The 19,206-nt window shown below is 39.9% G+C and overlaps 3 protein-coding genes across 3 annotated transcripts; 1 reads left to right on the top strand and 2 right to left on the bottom strand.

The window, feature by feature from the left end:
- Positions 1–286: 286 nt before the first annotated feature.
- On the bottom strand, positions 287–1,486 carry LOC137140115 (trace amine-associated receptor 13c-like). The gene is made up of 2 exons (XM_067528226.1): positions 1,314–1,486; positions 287–1,097 (listed from the first exon to the last, which is right to left on the bottom strand). The coding sequence occupies exons 1-2, from the start codon at positions 1,484–1,486 to the stop codon at positions 287–289; spliced, it is 984 nt and encodes a 327-aa protein (XP_067384327.1).
- Positions 1,487–3,334: 1,848 nt separating this feature from the next.
- On the bottom strand, positions 3,335–4,426 carry LOC137139296 (trace amine-associated receptor 13c-like). Its single transcript, XM_067526341.1, has 2 exons — positions 4,263–4,426; positions 3,335–4,139 (listed from the first exon to the last, which is right to left on the bottom strand). The coding sequence occupies exons 1-2, from the start codon at positions 4,424–4,426 to the stop codon at positions 3,335–3,337; spliced, it is 969 nt and encodes a 322-aa protein (XP_067382442.1).
- An 11,935-nt stretch (positions 4,427–16,361) lies between these two features.
- Positions 16,362–17,559, top strand: LOC137139291 (trace amine-associated receptor 13c-like). The gene is made up of 4 exons (XM_067526321.1): positions 16,362–16,534; positions 16,749–16,864; positions 17,090–17,236; positions 17,369–17,559. Exons 1-4 carry the CDS (start codon positions 16,362–16,364, stop codon positions 17,557–17,559), a joined length of 627 nt encoding a protein of 208 aa, XP_067382422.1.
- Positions 17,560–19,206: the final 1,647 nt, after the last annotated feature.

Below are 19,206 nucleotides of genomic sequence, written 5' to 3'. Positions count from 1 at the left end.
CCTGTGTTGCCCAAGGACGCTTCAGCAGAGTCAGAGTCGAACCACTGACCCTGTGGTCCGTGGATGACTGGCTTAACAACTGAACTACGGCTTCATCTATTAATGGTGACAGTGGCCTCTCAGGAAGCTTGACCTGACCTTGATGCAACAAAAGATACATCTCATGTTTTCCTGTGCTCCAGAAAAAGTAATTTTTAATTCAATGACAGCAAAAGCACATGAAACTGCACTTGCCTCTTAACGGGAAATGTGTCATGTCAAATATCAGGCATTTCACAGTTTCTCTCTACAGTACATTGGTCTGACAGGAGTGAGGCTGCAGTATGTCAAGTGTAACAATGAGTTTAACAGATTTTCTAAACCAGGGGTAGAGAAATGCATAGATCACAGGGTTTAGACAGGAATTAAATAAAACTAAAAAATAAATAAAGAAGTTAGCTGAACTACCAATCATAAGGTCAGAGCCAGAAAGAGACAGGCAATAAGATGGACAGTAACACATGAGAAACACAGCAACAACAACTCCAAGAGTCCTGGCTGCTTTCAGCTCTGATTTCTTCACAGTTACAGTCACTGATCTCTGCAGTTTGACAGCTGTAATGTGGGAGCGCATGGCACGAGCCTGAGACACAGCCACCACAAACACTCTCACATACAGAATGACGATGGTGGAAATGGGAAGGATGAAGCTTAACACAAGGTCAAGAGCTCCAAATATGTTAATCACACATTCTCCATAGCAGGAGTTATACCTGCCTGGTTGTTTCAGGTTATCAGATAAAATTATTAAGCTGTAGAAAACACAGTAAATCCAACACAGCAAAACACAGATCTGAACTCTCTTCTGAGTGATTCTGGTGGAATAATGCAGAGGGTCACAGATAGCAACATAACAGTCGACTGATATCAGCACCATGTTTACTACTGAGGCACAAATAGCTATAAAAGGTAAGAAATAATATAAAACACAAACCAGGTCACCCAGCAGCCAGCAGGGTTCTGTTAGGAGGATCTGAAACGGCATCACAACAAGGCCCATGAGGAAGTCTGAGACAGCCAGAGAGAGGATGAGGAGGTTGGTGGGAGAGTACAGCTGCCTAGAGTGACAAAACATTCACTATGAACACACAGTTATATCAGGAGGTTTAAAATAACATCTAAACTGCGTTTTCACTTTTTTGTCTAGTATTTCTATAGAATGGCCATTGTAAACTGCTTAAGAAAAAATATCTAATTGAAATAAAGCTTAGAAGTCACATAGTTCATTGAATATCATTACAACATAATGTCGATGCTAAAAAATGTATCTGTGCCTGAAGTGGGAGATGGAAACAATGACCAGCAAGTTGAGAACCACAGTAAACAGAGATATGGAGGACAGCAGAATGTAAATGAGCATTGCTTCAGTGTGAGGGTGCATGTGCTTTTTGCAAGAGGCATTGAAGAGTTGTGGGAAGCAGAGTTCGGCTTCCTGCAGGGTCTCCATCACCAGAGGGAGACAGGTGGAGAAGAGAAGCTGCTGAAAACCTACTGAGCAAAATTCTATCATACAGTTGATTTATGTTTTTTGTTCTTCACCTCCTCCTCGTTCTCCTCCTCCTCCTCCTCCTGTTTATCAGTTTCTGTCTTGGACTAATCAAGAACAACTAGGTTTAGGAAGAACTTCTCCCCTGGGCAGTGGAGCTGCTGATCAAAGCTCACAAAACGTGTTGTTTGTTAACGCTGTAGCTGATACCTGCATCCATTCATCTATATTCTTATCCAAATGTGGGTATCAGGGGGGCTGGCGGCCTATCCCAGCTGCCATCAGGCCAGCGGTGGGGTACAGCCTGGACAGGTCAGCAGTCTATCACAGGGCCACAGAGAGAGACATATGCAGACAGACAACCATTTGCACTCACATTCACACCTACGGGCAATTTTACATTCACCAATTAACTGTGGACTGTGGGAGGAAAGCTTGGGGAGAACATGCCCTGCTACTTACATTTAGCTGGAAATATTGCTTTTTTTTAATTTATACTTACTGCTATATACACACCATTAATTTTTTTACAATTTTGTTAATTTTAGTTCATACAACTATTTATTTGTTAGAGAATTGTTTTCATGGTTACAGCAGGAGTTGCATCACTACACCGTTGTGTTTCTTAAATGATGATTAATGAGAAGATCTAAGGTCGTCCTCTCTCATGCAATGTGTCATATGCCTTATCATCTTTACAGTGCATCCAGAAAGTTTTCATAACACTTAACTTTTTCCACATTTTGTTGTGTCTGCCTAATACATTCCACGATTTAATGTCATTGTTTTGGTTGAGTCATTATGTTTGTTCATACATAGGTTTAACTCATTACTGTACACTCTCAGAAATAAAGGTACAGTAGGAAAACATTTCTCCCCCAAGGTACAATCTACTCTAATATGCACCCTAGTGCTAGTTATTAGACCTCTTGGTAACTATGTGTACGTTTTAAGGGCCGAAAAAGTACATATTTGTACCCAAGCAGTACAAAGTACTTATACAGTATGTACCATTTATTCAGTTATGGTACATTTTTTTGTGTTTTTATTTATTTATTAATTTTTTGAGTAGATTTGTGAAAATCACAATTTGCTATTACAATTATGTCAATTTTGCAATGATCACAAATTAAATGAAAAACAATGACATACATAACTCAGTTATTTTAAAGCTTACCATCAGCATATGGATGCACTGTATGACGTATATGGTGTATAGCTGTGAGACTGGGTGTATATGGTGCTAGTCCAACTTAAATTTGATGTTATTGTTTTACCTGCCTGTGAAGGTTATGTAACCAGTGTCTGGTTACACCTTGAGGTGTATGACACATAAATCAAAGTATTCATTCGTTCTTTTCTATATGTACTGAAGTGGCAAGGTACTGAATATGAGTATAGTGCAGTGCAGAGCATTACAAATAAGTGCCTAGTGTGAAGGGTACAAATGTAGCCTTTTACAGTTTATCTATACAGGTCCAATAATTTACCTTATTTCTTGAGAGTGTATCCAATAAAAAAAAAGATGGAATTGTAAATATAAAATCTACATATACATAACATTTCTAGGATTAAGATGGAAAACAGCACAAAACAAATGCTCCTCTTTACAGAGGTGACATTTCTTTTAATTTCTGTTAACAGTACATTGGCTTTGCAGGACTGATGCTGCAGTTTAACAAGATGTTGCCAAAAATTCATGGAATGAGGGAAAACATTTTTAAATTGTAAGTGCACTTCATTTGTAAAACAGCACATAAATATACATTACATAAAAGGTTTTGTTTTTCTCTTCTCCACAATCTCTCCCTACATTACTCTGGCCCTACAGGAGTAAGGCTGCAATATCTCAAGTGTAATAATGATTTTGACAGATTTTCTAAACCATGGATAAAAAAATGCATAGATCACAGGGTTTAGACAGGAGTTCATTAATAACAGAAAATTCATAAAAGTGTTAGCTGACAAACTGATCATGAGGTCGGAGCCGGAGACACAATAAAATGGACTGTAACATGTAAGAAACACAGCAACAACAACTCCAAGAGTCCTGGCTGCTTTCAGCTCTGATTTCTTCACAGTTACAGTCACTGATCTCTGCAGTTTGACAGCTGTAATGTGGGAGCGCATGGCACGAGCCTGAGACACAGCCACCACAAACACTCTCACATACAGAATGATGATGGTGGAAATGGGAAGGATAAAACCTAAAACAATGTCAACAGCTCCAATTATATTTATAACACATTGTCCATAGCAGGAGTTATAGCTGCCTGGTTCTTTCAGTTTATCATATAAAATCATAAAGCTGTAGAAAACACAGTAATTCCAACACAGCAGAACACAGATCTGAACTCTCTTCTGAGTGATTCTGGTGGAATAATGCAGAGGGTCACAGATAGCAACATAACGGTCGACTGATATCAGCACCATGTTTACTATTGAAGCACCGATGGTGACAAAGGCAAAGAAATAATACACAGCACACACTAGGTCACCCAGCAGCCAGCAGGGTTGCATTACAAGGATTTGAAACGGCATCACAAGAAGTCCTACCAGGAAGTCAGAGACAGCCAGAGAGAGGAGGAGGAGGTTGGTGGGGCTGTGGAGCTGCCTGGTGAGAGAAAATATCACTGTGATTATTATGAACATCAACAGCATAATCACAGATACAGTAGCTATATTGCCATACGTACACAGAAAAAAACATTATCAAAGCTAAGACATGTATCTGTGCCTGAAGTGGGAGATGGAGACGATGACCATCAGGTTGAGGAATGCAGTGAGCAGAGAGATGAAGGACAGCAGAATGTAAATGAGCATCGACTCAGATTGAGGACGAGTGTGTTTCTTGCAGGAAGTGTTGAGGAGCTGTGGGAAACAGAGTTCAGCTTCCTCCATACTCGAGGAGAAGAGACGCTGTTGGAGACTCGCACCTTTCTCAGTGAAGCCGTTAATCCTGTTTAATTCATCTCCCACTTTCTTCCCTCTCCTCCCTCTCTTCCTGCCTTTTATTCTCTCTTGTAAGCTCATTTTCTTCCTACCTCAATGTGTGTCTCTCTGGTGTGACACATGTGTGGTTTTGGCAACTACATACTCTAATGACGACGTCATCAGTTACTGCTATTGTAAAAACCAGCACCTCTAAGATTCTGTGAAGACCTTTGTTAATGAAAAGTAGGTCAAATTTCCAGGTCAAATTGGGAATGTGAAAAAGGCAAATCCTAAAATGAATTCACAAAGATTTATTAACCAATCTTGCTGTAGTTTTGCTGACCAGAGGATCCACAAACCTGTGCATTCTTTGTTCCCATCCCAAGCACGGATAAATGGGGAGGGCTGCATCAGGAAGGACATCCGGTGTAAAACCTGTGCCAAACCAAATATGCGGATGATTAATCAGATTTCCATACATCGGATCAGTCAGGGGCCAGGTTGTCACGACTGCCAATGGTAATGTTGACCAACAGGGTACCAATGGAAAAAACGTTTGGCAAAGGAGGGGGGGGGGGAAGGCCCTTGTGTCCAGAGAAAGCAGGAGAGGAGAAAAGAGAGGAGCGTTGAGGTCTGAGTAGAAACCTGAATGTTGTCACTGTGACATTTAAAGGAAAATATCTGGCTGATATGATGGAGCAGATATACTAAGTGTACAAGAGACCAAGTGGAAGGTTAGTAAAGGATAAATAGAATAATGAAACTGGAAATCGAAGGAGTAATGATGAATTTCACCAGCTGATGAATGTGGAAAATCAAGGTCAGAGGACGCAGACATAGTGAACCAGCAAGTACAGGCCATTTTTATTCTTAATTGCTTTTCTAAGCATGAAGTTAGGAAAACAATAAAGAAGATGAAGACAAAAAGTCTGTTCGTCCAGATGATAAACCAGTGGAGGCATGGAAATGCTCCAGAGAGACGGCAGTGGATGGGCTCAACAAGATTGTTTAACAAAATTCTGCTAAGTGAGAGGATGTCTGACAAGGCTCACGCCATGAAGCTGTGGGTAAAAGTAGCGGAAGCACCACACATGCAGGGTTTGCTTTGAGAATGTTGATGGAGAAATACAGGGAGAAGGAGCTTGTGGAACTGCATAAGGACGTCAGGAGTGTGCGTCAGGCCCCTCGCCCCACATACATGAGAGGTGATGTAAATTTGGCACTGGAAAACTGGAAAAAAAGGGGATGTTGAAGAAGAAGATGAAGAGGCCGGATGTGCAAAAAACAAAACAAAAACAAAGAAAAAAACTCCATTCAACTACTGACCATTTTATGCTTTCACCATTGTAGACTGTACCACCTGCACAGGTGAACATGGGGTGAACTCACATAAGAAAACTCATCACTTCAAATAATGGACAATGAACAGATTAAATATCTTATTTAATGCAACTACTATCAAATAACAATGGCAGGACCTACATCTCCTATAATATAATAATTAATGATTTTATCCATTAGAGTGGATAATACCTCTGCTCCCTCAGCTTGGTAGGACTCAGCCTGACACTGTTAAGGCCTGCGATGCAAGACGATGCAAACCTGCTCTTACTTTTCTTGATTACCCTGCTGATTCCCACCACAATGAAACACAGGAAAAAAACCTCACAACCAACCTCAGTTGCCCCAAACAATACGAACACTACAGGACGCAGTGGAGAAGGGAAGAGTGGGACCTTCTCAAATTGAGCTTCTATTTTTTTTTCTGGTGCTCTACTGAAAATATGTTGCATAATTAACTTTTTTTTAAATAGCGCTTATTTATCTAATGCAAGGTTCCATACGAACGCTTGCCTGCTTGCCAGGGGCAAGTAAACTCTATGACTGGGCGATTGGAGTGTGTCATGCAGTGGCCCAATAGCACAAGTAATAAAACTGTATAATGTATGTAAGTGTATTTGTCTCTGCAACAAATTGGTTACAATTTTATTTTAGTAGGCAACATGTTGGATTTTAGTGGCCACACACTGAACCAGAGACCAGGTCATTTTACTTTTCAATTGATGCTGTCCTCTCTTCAAAAACTTCAACATTATTAATGTTTCATAAAGTTATAGTGTTCCAATAGTTTTAATGCACACAGATTTTCTTTTCCTGGTCAAATTGTCTCTATAAACTCATAATTTGACAGTGTAGACTCCATTTACTTTAGATGTAATGATTATATGACTTATTTAACTTAATGGCTGTTTTCACTACAGCATGACAGGTTAGCAAAATCATTTAGAGCATTTACTATGATAAAGAAATTAGGTAGATCTATAGTCCAAATCACTGATCACAATTACACATTGTTTTTATGGCAAAATCAGACTGCATTTACTTAAACAGATCGTCATCTCCCACTACAACCTCATCTAACACAGTCTTCCAGCTTCCGATTATCTGAACAATCCTTATCCAGGTAACCAGCGATGGACAGTACTGGGATAGTTGTAAAACAAGCAGGGCTGAAGCACTACAGGACCAAGGACAATAACCTCTGGATTAGAGGATGTAAACTGGGGCACAGTTTGTACTAATGTAACAGCATGTCAAATTACATTTTCTCCTGAAGGAAAAAAGTTTCACGTCACTTTTCAGTCACTCCACAGCTTCTCTCTACAGTACATTGGCCTGACTGGACTGAGGCTGCAGTATCTGTAGCGTTATAATCAGCTTCACAGATTTTCTAAACCAGGGGTAGAAAAAGGCATAAATCACAGGATTTAGACATGAATTCAATAATAACAAAAAGTTTACAAAAATGTTAGTTGAAGAAGCCATCGTGATGTCAGAGCGAGAAAGGGAGATGCAAAAAAATGGACAGTAACACAAGAGAAACACAGCAACAACAACTCCAAGAGTCCTGGCTGCTTTCAGCTCTGATTTCTTCACAGTTACAGTCACTGATCTCTGCAGTTTGACAGCTGTAATGTGGGAGCGCATGGCACGAGCCTGAGACACAGCCACCACAAACACTCTCACATACAGAATGACGATGGTGGAAATGGGAAGGATAAAGGCAAATACAAGGTGAACAGCTCCAGATATATTAATCACACACTGTCCATAGCAGGAGTTATACCTGCCTGGTTGTTTCAGGTTATCATATAAAAGCACAAAGCTGTAGAAAACACAGTAAACCCAACACAGCAGAACACAGATTTGAACTCTCCTCAGAGTAAGTTTAGTGGAGTAATGCAGAGGGTCACAGATAGCAACATAACGGTCGACTGATATCAGCACCATGTTTGCTACTGAAGAACAGACAGTGATAAATCCTACAAAAAAACTCAGACAACAAATCATGTCACCCAGGAACCAGCAGGGTTCTGTTAAAAGGATTTGCAATGGCATCACAAACAGCCCCACGAAGAAGTCTGAGACAGCCAGCGAGAGGATGATGAAGTTGGTGGGAGTGTGGAGCTGCCTATAGTGAGAGAAAATGATCAGTATGACAATAGTATGCACATTCACAGTATTTTATCAAGTGAAAAAGTTACTTTTGAAAATAGCAGTGACAGTTGCAAATTAGTCTTTAAACCATTAGGTTGCAAAACGCCCAAAGGCCAGTGGTTACAATAGGTGTTGTTACAGTAACATCAAAATGCAACGTAAAAGCCGACATAATTATCTGTGCCTGAAGTGGGAGATGGAGATGATGACCAGCAGGTTAAGAACCACAGTGAGCAGAGAGATGAAGGACAGCAGAATGTAAATGAGCATCGACTCAGAGTGAGGACGACTGTGTTTCTTGCAGGAAGTGTTGAGGAGCTGTGGGAAACAGAGTTCAGCTTCATCCATCATCACAAAGTGAACAGGAGAGATTAAGGTGCTGAACACTTGCAGCTTTCTGAGCAGATTTCAGTCACAGCAGATTTATCTCCTCCCTCCTTTTGCCTCCCTTCCTGTCTCTCAATCTCCCTCTTGGACACTGACATTAGTCCTTTATCATCGTCCTCTTTCTGTGGAGTAAAACTTTATGTTTTAGTTGGCTGATGTTTGGACTCATACATTCATGTTATTCTTTGCTGACATAATGGAATAGTTGTGTAGAAGCTAGAAAAGTCCTAATCGTTTTTTTTTTGGCCCCAATCCACATCCAATTCTTTTAATACTGAATGTTTTTCTTAATACAGAGTGATGTGATGTAGCCAGTGGTTTTTCACTGTGTTTAGCCACTCAGCAGTTTTCCGGGCCACAATTGTGAGGTAGTTAAAAATTGGATAGAAATCATTTGGATAGAAAATCCCAACTACAAAAGAGATCTTTACCTTTTTATCGCGTTACATCCTACAATCAGTGGAGTACAACATTAGTTTGGGGCAGGGCTGGGGTACTGTCCTCGGCCTGGACACATTGCAAAGACCCACTTTCTGACAAAACAGTTGATCTACACTTTGTAGTTTCCCTGGACATACAGCACCTGCAGACCTGTAGCCTTTGACAGAAGCAGATTCTACTTAAATTTTCTTTAAATCAAAGCACAATGAGAATGATCTAGCTACAACAGGAGGAGAAAAAATGTTCACTCCAAGATCGATCCTTAGATCCTTAGTTCAAAGTATAAATAAATTTTCAAACATCTGTTTGATTAGCCCTCGAGGACATTCCTTTACAATTACATCCAATAACTCGAGGCCCCACATTCACTCGCACACCGACTCTTAAATGAAAATGAAACACTTTAAAATAAAACAAACCATTGCAGGTCTGAGCAAATGGTTGTAAGACCGTAGTTAAAACTTGGTGATTGCTTCGCTTGTTAAACGAGCAACAAAAAGATTAATAGGCATGTGATGGCCTCAACCTCGGCCACACGCTAAGTTGGTCTGGTAAGTTTTTCACTTGCCTTTTAATTCTACCTTAAATTTAGTTTCTTTCCATTATTAAGAGTTGAGTTGTATTAATTTAATTTCTCTTTTTCTTGAGTTACCTTTCTGCTGGTCCAGGGGGTGTTGGCCATCCAAATAAAAGATTGGACTGAGGCCCTTATCAACTTTAAATACTTTCTACTGGCCCCGGACTGTACCAAGTACCCCGTCGGATGCAGGGAGGGGAAATTATGGGGACAATGTGTCTTTAGTTGTTATAGGTAATGAAACTTTATTTGTTTCATTATTTTGTTATTGTTTTTGCATATTTTTAAAAAATTGGATAATCTTAGTAAACTGTCTAGTCTTTGTTTAGAATTTGCTCGATTACAGTAATGTCTACCCCCTGTGAGTCATATTGGTTTAGCCAGCCAGTATATACTTTGCCCCTTGTGTGTCACTCAGGTTAGATCCATTTTGTCTTTATTTGTGGTTAAGACTTGTGTTGTATTTTTGGTTTGATAGTTGGAGTGTAGCGATCTTCTGGTGACCTGTTTTAGGCCCCTATTTGTTAGCAATGCTACGTTCTTTGTAATGTATATGTTGCACTTTTCTTAAACAATGGTGTCCTGTGTCCACCCGCTCGGTCCCTGACAAGGTGCACGCGATTGTCAGTTCTCACAAACTCCTGGAGCAGTCAGCGTCACAAAAGCTTAAGATGCAGCAGAGCTGAAACTTTGGTAGGGGTCACTGAGGACTAGAAACTGGGTGATGAGGAACAATCGCCAGTTGCGGGGCAGCAACACAGCACGTGAGGCGATTATCTATCAGGGGACATCTGCACACATGACAGTTCTCAGCTACTTTCCTTTTTAAAGCTTATAACTTCCAGCTCATTCTGTGTTCGTTTAACATTAGTTTAAGACAGCGACACACATTAGCCATAGACTGCTCTTACTTTCTATCAACACCAATGGGATCTCGTTGACATCTCACCCCTTCACCTTTAACCTCAGCCAAACGTCAAATGTCCTGATAGAAAAACTCGACGCTCATTGAAGCAGGTAGTAAACAGATTTCTTTTTTTTAACCTTAACATGACCAAAATTACAACCACTGGTAGTGGTTGAGATGCAGAATACAAATAAAATGAGAGAGAGGGGAGGAGGGGAGAGGGGGAAAGTTATGTGTGAATATTATTTTCCGGAAAAAGATCATTTGTTTTTGGAAGTTTGACAATTGAATATATAATATATATTATATATAATATATATATAATAATATATAATATTAACTTCAAAATCACATTCTAAAATAGAGACCTTTGTATATGAAACCTCAATTCGCAATAAACATGTTTTTTAACCAACTAAAGGTTCCTAGCAAAGCTTCGAAGTCTAGTGCTTTTTTTTTAATTGCACAGTGTCCTCAAACTCTTTTAGGCAGTGAGCAGACATCGGTAACAGTTGAAAGGATATGAAACAGTTTGGGTTAACTCCAAAGAAGCTCCACATAAAAACATAACAAAAATGTAAGAATAACAATAATATTTTTCGTCCTGAAATCTTGTTGCTGCTCACTCCACCATCTTGGGATACCTAGTCTATAGATGCTTTCAAGTGCACAGCCAACTCTTCAAATTTCAATTAACTTTATTAACAAATGACTAACTAAACATGGATGGTACAAATTTAAACTGGGCAACAACACCCACAAAATGATGTCTATGTATGACATGATGGATAATGAGCTGAATATCTGAACGTGCAAATAAGACTTACTTTGGACACTTACCAGCCTCCAGTCCAGGTTCATTATGTCGATATCTTTGTAAAACCTTTTAGTTACACTTTGAGTTAGACATTCAGAATTAGGGAGGAAAGCTAAGTCAGGCTGTGTAGAATTCTTGAATTCGATTTTGAAAAATAAATAGAATTTTACAAAAGTAAGACTTTCCTTTAAATATGGTTCTTAAAGCAGAACAAAATCAGTACAAATAAAGTATTTTATACAAATAACAGTATGTATAACTGGAGTACAGTGTGTACTAATCACTCTGTGCAGTTAATAAGATGAGACAAAGAGAAATAAAATCACACATTTTTGCATTAAATCAATAGAATTACACATAAATCTAAACAGTCAGACAGCTCCTCACTAACACAACACATTTTCCCCTTCACGGAAAAGGTCTCATCTCCTTTCAGTCACTCGCCAGCTTCTCTCTACGGTACATTGGTCTGACAGGACTCAGGCTGCAGTATCTGTAATGTAACAATAAGTTTAACAGATTTTCTAAACCAGGGGTAGAAAAAGGCATAAATCACAGGGTTCAGACAAGAATTCAATAAAACCAGAAGGTTTATAAAAGTGTTAGTTGAAGAAGCCATCGTGATGTCGTAGCCAGAGAGAGACACACAATAATATGGACAGAAACACAATAGAAACACAGCAACAACAACTCCAAGAGTCCTGGCTGCTTTCAGCTCTGATTTCTTCACAGTTACAGTCACTGATCTCTGCAGTTTGACAGCTGTAATGTGGGAGCGCATGGCACGAGCCTGAGACACAGCCACCACAAACACTCTCACATACAGAATGATGATGGTGGAAATGGGAAGGATGAAGGCAAATACAAGGTGAACAGCTCCAAAGATATTAATCACACACTGTCCATAGCAGGAGTTATACCTGGCTGGTTCTTTCAAGTTATCATTTAAAATCATAAAGCTGTAAAAAACACAAGTAATCCAACACAGCAGAACACAGATCTGAACTCTCTTCTGAGTGATTCTGGTGGAATAATGCAGAGGGTCACAGATAGCAACATAACGGTCGACTGATATCAGCACCATGTTTACTACTGAGGAAGAGATTATGATAAAGGCTAAGAAAAAATAAAGAGAACACAGCAGGTCACCCAGGAGCCAGCAGGGTTCCATTAGGAGAATTTGAAACGGCATCACAAAGAGTCCTACAAGGAAGTCTGAGACAGCCAGAGAGAGGATGATGAGGTTAGTGGAAGTGTGGAGCTGCCTGGAGGGAGAGAATATTATGACAATATTAAGAACAGTCATAGTATTATTACTAATAAAGTAGTTAGTATTTAAAAACAGTAAAATATCTGAAATGAGTCTCAGCGACTCAAATTAGACAGTTGTGATGCTCAGAGGTTTGTTACAATTCACATTATTACAAGAACATATCATCACAGCTAAGACATGTATCTGTGCCTGAAGTGGGAGATGGAGATGATGACCAGCAGGTTAAGAACCACAGTGAGCAGAGAGATGAAAGACAGCAGAATGTAAATGAGCATCGACTCAGATTCAGGCCGTGTGTTTTTCTTGCAGGAAGTGTTGAGGAGCTGTGGGAAACAGAGTTCAGCTTCATCCATCATCAGAACAAGAGAGGAGAAACTGCTGAACAAGGTTCTGTCACATAGCTTATTTATCTCTTTCCTCGACAACCCCCATCCCCCTTCTCCCTCCCCTCCTGTCTCTCAGTCTCTCTTGCCCCTCAGGTTATGTGTCATACTTATCATCACCTGCATGGCATAACTAGATTACTTTACGGTTTCTTGTCTTGTTATTTGCCTTCATACCAAAATCTTACAGATGCGTTGATACACTACATTGTGAATATGTGCACAATGGTCTAACAAATATGAAATTCAAAAGACGACTGAAACACAAATAATAGCAGCCAAAAACACTGGATTATCAACATGAGCCAATAAAAGATCTTATAAGATCCTCTGTTTCTGTTTCAGTTGATAATTTATTTTATAGCAAATTGTAATTTAAACCAAAATTAGCATTTAGATGTTCTTTATGTATTAACACATATATATAAACACATACTTGAGTTTGGCATGAGTAGCTTGTAGTTATCAACCCACAAAGAATCATCACCAACTCTGCCGTTGTGCCGCAGAGGTTCTTTTCAGCTCATTGTATTGGATTTAGGGTTCGCAAGAGTCCTAAACACACCTGTCACACGAGTCACATGGCTTGTTGTAACAATACCAGTACTTTCACAGCAGCCTCTTCCGGAGCAACTTCTGTAAGTCTAAAAACTACATGACTTACGTTCACCAAAGCGACTACGGATACAAACTGCCTACACAGCCGTATTTAACATGAGGATTGTCTTCTCACTGGTGTGGCCAGATTGAACGTGTTTGGATTTAGAAGCACGACTTACACGCTAATGGTTAATAATGGTTTACTTTTACTGGTTAAAGGCAAACTGTAAAAGTTAAGATACTGTGTGACTCAATGATCTCTCCTTTTAGTTCCTTTACTCAGCGTGTTGCTGTCTGTAGCCTTTTGGTACATGTTCATTTGGCTAATATCAACAACTTGATTTAGTCTGACACCTTTGTCTGTATTCCAGTATTCCCATTAAAAAAGTTTTAATGCCAATCAACAGTCAGTTGAGTCCTCACAATGATGAAATCAAATGTTCAAACGATGTAATAATGGCATGTGCGCGCGCTCACACACACACCCACACACACACGCACACATTTTTCACACCTGCTTGCATTAGTGCCCAATGACATCAGTCCCTAGTGATTCCCTGCAATTAGAGGTGTTAAAACGTAAACTCAAACGCGATGCAGCCTCCTCACATTAACCCATGATGCAATCATTGCCAGATCCAAAGTTCTTGCACGTAGAGGTTGAAGTAGTTAGTTAAGTTGGTTAAAGTGTATCACAGTCATGTAGAATTTAGTGTTTCCACATAAAGTTGATCCACTCAAGTGACAAAGATAAAACAAACAGTCTCACTAAACCTAAGGTACCAGTTTTCATGGCATTTTGACTTTAATATGAGGAAAAGGTCACCAAGTGTCTCAGTATGCACAACACCAGGCCCCCGGAAGACTATTTTGGAATTCTTATAATATAATTTTGAAGGATTTTTTTCTATGATAGACTTAATTCAGTAACTTATTTGCCTCTCTGTCTAAAATCATTCATTTAAGCTCCTGTTGTTCAGAAACAAGTTTATGGACGATTGTGTGTGTGACTGTCAGCAAGGATCCACACAAGTTCACTGGGCGCATGCACAAAAATCATCTGGACTGTCTTCTGTATTTGGACACCAATGGTCACAATGGTGAAAGTACAAATACAAGCACTATATGGCCTCTTTAAACAAAAGTACACAGGCACAGAGGCTACGCAAACCAGGCCTCTTAGTCCCGATCCGTACTCCGCATCCAGGAAAAACCTGGGTCGAATCAAACACGTGGCATAATAAGGAGACCGCCATGCTCAAAAAACTCCTCTAGAACCCCCTGACACAAGTTCCATTATTGTTACACTTTCAGCAAGAATGATGGTGTTGTTTTCAAGCAAACGTTTCTTATCCTTCTGCTAAATATCTTTAGATCTGCAGTTTGAAATTTATTTTTTTGGCTTATAAACCACTGTTTAAAGAATAGGAGTGCATACATTTTGCCTAGGCCCCAATAATCTAACCAGGGAACCATGATCATCATAACGTCTGGGTTGGCCTTCAGAAAATGTCATCCCAGAAAAGGTCACTTTGGTTTTCCATAGGTTGAGTTATATCAACAGATGTTCTTTTGTTTAGGTTGGAAACGTTTGCTACTCATCCAGGTCAGCTTGGGGGCCCAGTTATATCCCCCCAGAGTAGGCCTTGTTCCACACCTGGCATGAATAGATTAGTTAGGTGGATAATAGGGGAGGTGAGAACAGGGTGGAGTCATCAAGATGTAACATTTCGACCCTAAGAACTCTAATCCTCTAGGATGGAACTGCTAGGTGTGGCCTCATTGGTGGACGTGTGAAGTGGTTTAATCTTCCTGGGAATAGATGAAAGGGCAGCGTGGAAAATGAGAGGTTGTGTCTGAGGCCTCCTCCTCTCTTGAGATAAGGATTCTTCATGTGAACATAAATGGCTTCACATACTCCTCTCTCACACAATTTGACCTCTCTGTCTGAAATATTTACACTTTTGTCCTTTGTCCTCCAGGTTAGGATATATTACCGATTCTGGTCCTGGCTTATTACTGTGTTTAAAGCCCACTTAGAATAACCTCAGGTTTTTCTAAGGCTCAGAGCGTGTGTAGGTTTCCTGTAGATTTCTATTTGCCACAAGTCCCAATGCCATCTGCATGGTCCAGGAGGGCCTGCCTGTGTGTCCTCACTGTGTGTCTATGTGGTCTTTGAAAGCCTGTACTTCCTAGATCTGCCCAGGTGTCATCTACATATCAAAACTAGAGGGTTGGTGTTGTTTCCTGGAACAAGTTGAGTGCTTTCTTCTCCACTTCCTTCATGTTGAGGTTGGCAACAATAGGGGACACTGGGGAAACCATGGTGCAGTTGTGGAAGGATGCATCTGTAGAAGGCCCCTCTGTACATGTACTGTATGTGGTATTCAAACTCAAGGAGGGAGCAGATCTGATTTGGGTTGAGGCTGCTTATGGTGTGCGGGGTCTTTTAGTCTTCTCCTAGAAAAAGGACAAAGAGCAGAACTTTCAGTGGACCCTGATATCCTTTGCTGGAATGCTAGTCTGGATCAGTGCTAACGGATAAACTACTGACCGATCAGATCACTGAGGAAACTGTAAACACTTATGTCATAGACATGTATGCTGTGAAGTAAGAAAGAGCAATGGGCCACACATTTGTATCACGTTGTTGTTCTAAACTTCCCATCTTTCCACTGTAGTTTTAGAACCAAACTTCTAAAATAATGGAAATAAAGGTTGTGATACCGATGATTTTGATTCAGTAAAGTAATTTTTTTTTATTCCCCACAGGATTCCTGACATTGTAAAGGTGTAATCCTGCTCTTAAAAACGACTTTTTTAATATGTTCATGCAACAGCCAATACAGAGTCAAGCTAAATAAATTAATAAAGATGATGAAAATGCAGATGATGAAATGATCCTTAGTTTCATAGAGAGGCTTAGAGATATGTGAGGAGGGGGAGGAGGAATAAATCAGATGTATGAAAGTACTTTGTTCAGAAGCCTGTTCAGCAGCCTCGTCTTCTCTCTCTGATGATGGAGACACTGGATGAAGCTGAACTCTGTTTCCCACAGCTCCTCAACACTTCCTGCAAGAAACACACTCGTCCTCAATATGAGTCAATGCTCATTTACATACTTATGTCTCTCATCTCTCTGCTCACTGTGGTTCTTAACCTGCTGGTCATCATCTCCATCTCCCACTTCAGGCACAGATAAAGCTTTGATGATATGTCGATGTAAAGATGAACGGGTGTAATACTCTGGTAGTTTGATGAGACATTTGTGAAATGTTTTTTTTTTTTTTTTGATATACTATAGTGAGCAGTGCTGATACATAGACTCCATATTACAGTTATATCTATTAACAAGCAGACTGTTAATGGTTGTTATATTCATTGTAATGATCTACTTTCACTCCAGGCAGCTCCACTCTCCCACCAACCTCCTCCTCCTCTCTCTGGCTGTCTCCGACTTCCTCGTGGGCCTCTTTGTGATTCCATTTCAGATCTTATTAACGGAGCCCTGCTGGTTCCTGGGTGACCTGGCGTGTGTTCTGTGTTCTTTCTTACCTTTTATCACTGTCCCTGCTTCAGTAGTAAACATGGTGCTGATATCAGTCGACCGTTATGTTGCTATCTGTGACCCTCTGCATTATTCCACCAGAATCACTCAAAAAAGAGCTCAAATTAGCATCATTCTCTGTTGGATTTACTCTGTTTTCTACAACTTTCTGTTTTTATATGACAACCTGAAACAACCAGGCAGGTATAACTCCTGCTATGGAGAATGTGTGATTAAGATAATGGGAGATGTAGACCTTGTGCTAGCCTTCGTCTTTCCCGTTTCCACCATCATCATTCTGTATGTGAGAGTGTTTGTGGTGGCTGTGTCTCAGGCTCGTGCTATGCGCTCCCACATTACAGCTGTCAAACTGCAGAGATCAGTGACTGTAACTGTGAAGAAATCAGAGCTAAAAGCAGCCAGGACTCTTGGAGTTGTTGTTGCTGTGTTTCTTACATGTTACTGTCCATATTATGGAGTCTCCCTCTCTGGCTATGACCTCATGATGGGTTCTTCAACTAACATTTTCATGGACTTTTTGGTAATATTGAACTCCTGTCTAAACCCTGTGATCTACACCTTTTTCTACCCCTGGTTTAGAAAATCTGTGAAGCTGATTATAACGCTACAGATACTGCAGCCTCAGTCCAGTCAGGCCAACGTACTGTAGAGAGAAGCTGGGCAGTGAAAGAAAAAAGACAATGAAAATATATTTTCAGTTTTCATGTGCTGTGGAAAAAGTACCTAACTATAAAGAACTCAACCTTGACAAAAATTGATTTATTCCAGCTATTAATATACTTATTTATGTGCAATGTTTAAGATTGGTTTTTCATTTGATGTAATTTTGTTCATCACGTGTAGCAGTTGTCCACCAGTTACACATCCATTACAGAAGAGCGTGTCTGGTTCTGCTATAGAAAGGTTTAATGTGGTTTTATTACTTTCACCTGACATAAGTTCCACACATGTTTTAACTATATTTATTTAAATATATCTTTCAAATATTATTATCTAAATAAAGTCTGATTATACTCCATATTGTATGTCACATTTTATTAGTTTGCCCCTTATTTTCAGTATGGGTGAGCATCAAGATTCCCATTGAGATGTTCTATTTTAAATATATGGCCCAAATATTCTGGCAAAATTCACTTTATCTGAAAATAAAACCTCCATAAATAAATCAGAATTCATTCCATTACGACGATATTTTATTTTTTTTAAGTCAGAAAAATGGATGCAGCAATTTGAGCTATGCTATACCTGTATTGAAAACTAAGAAATATATACTTTTCATACAAACCCAGGGCTCATTATTATTAGAGAATGATGGTAGGTTTACAACTGTACCAAATCAAAAGCAATCGTGATCAGAAATCATCATCTTGGAGATCCTGAACCACTGGCATTTGAAAAAAATGAAGGCACTGTACATAAAAATAGATTATAAGGGAAAAGTAATAATGTCAGCCACCACCCTGACAAAGGCAGAGCAGAATTATGATAAATGATAAATGTAGTGGGGAAGAGTAATAACTCACAGTGAAAAACACACTGATGTTTTGCTGGGACCATGGCTGAGACAAATGAAGGTGCCATTACAGGGTGGAGAGAGTGAGTTACCTCAGCAAAACTTTCCTCCAAAAGTCATTTTCTATCCCTTATATTAACCACTTATACTGTTCAGGGTCAAAGGGGGCTGACACCCAATCCCAGCTGTCATTGGTTGAGAGGCGCGGTACACCCTGGGCAGGTCTTCAGTCTATCTCAGGGACAACACATAGAGACATACACAGAAAGACAACCATTCACACTCACACCTACATGAAATTCAGAGTCGCCAATTAACCTAACATGCTGGTCTTTGGACTGTGAACCAACCAGTGAACCAACAGAAACTGTCGGCTGCCTTGGCTTTTGCTTTGACTTAGAATAGTCCTGAATACTTGTTTGACTGAAATTGTGTTTATTCTGATTAGTCGCCTCGATGACTGCTGTATCAGCACCAGCTATAGATTCACCAATACAGTACATAGCTCGTTGAAAGCCCCCCAGCAGGCTCGTACCATGAAAGATGGCATCCACATTCCCCAACAGTTAACACAGCATGGCGTTATTTCTACACTTTGTATCCTTCTGGCCCACTCAAACGACTTGTCCCATCCAGGTCACCTGTGCATCCGCTTATTACTCACCTGTGACATTAGGAAGGCAGTGGTTTTAAAAACCTCAACTTTTTACTAACCCTAACCATGTTTAATGAGGCCTAAACCTGACCCCTGATTTCTTTGTGTCTAACTCCAAGCAAACATCT

Source organism: Channa argus, chromosome 13 (assembly GCF_033026475.1).
Source record: "Channa argus isolate prfri chromosome 13, Channa argus male v1.0, whole genome shotgun sequence".
In the NCBI taxonomy this organism is placed as follows: Eukaryota; Metazoa; Chordata; class Actinopteri; order Anabantiformes; family Channidae; genus Channa; species Channa argus.
This window is presented reverse-complemented; position numbering and strand designations above follow the sequence as displayed.

Bases quoted from the DNA above. Each gene is read 5' to 3' on its own strand.
- LOC137140115 (XM_067528226.1), bottom strand. From the start codon at position 1,486: ATGGAGACCCTGCAGGAAGCCGAACTCTGCTTCCCACAACTCTTCAAT. The intron at 1,098-1,313 runs GCACAGATACAT...TTGTCACTCTAG, and splicing joins GTTTCCATCTCCCACTTCAG to GCAGCTGTACTCTCCCACCA.
- LOC137139296 (XM_067526341.1), bottom strand. From the start codon at position 4,426: ATGGAGGAAGCTGAACTCTGTTTCCCACAGCTCCTCAACACTTCCTGC. The intron at 4,140-4,262 runs GCACAGATACAT...TTCTCTCACCAG, and splicing joins GTCTCCATCTCCCACTTCAG to GCAGCTCCACAGCCCCACCA.
- LOC137139291 (XM_067526321.1), top strand. From the start codon at position 16,362: ATGGAGACACTGGATGAAGCTGAACTCTGTTTCCCACAGCTCCTCAAC. The intron at 16,535-16,748 runs GCACAGATAAAG...CTTTCACTCCAG, and splicing joins ATCTCCATCTCCCACTTCAG to GCAGCTCCACTCTCCCACCA. The intron at 16,865-17,089 runs GTGACCTGGCGT...TGAAACAACCAG, and splicing joins GGAGCCCTGCTGGTTCCTGG to GCAGGTATAACTCCTGCTAT.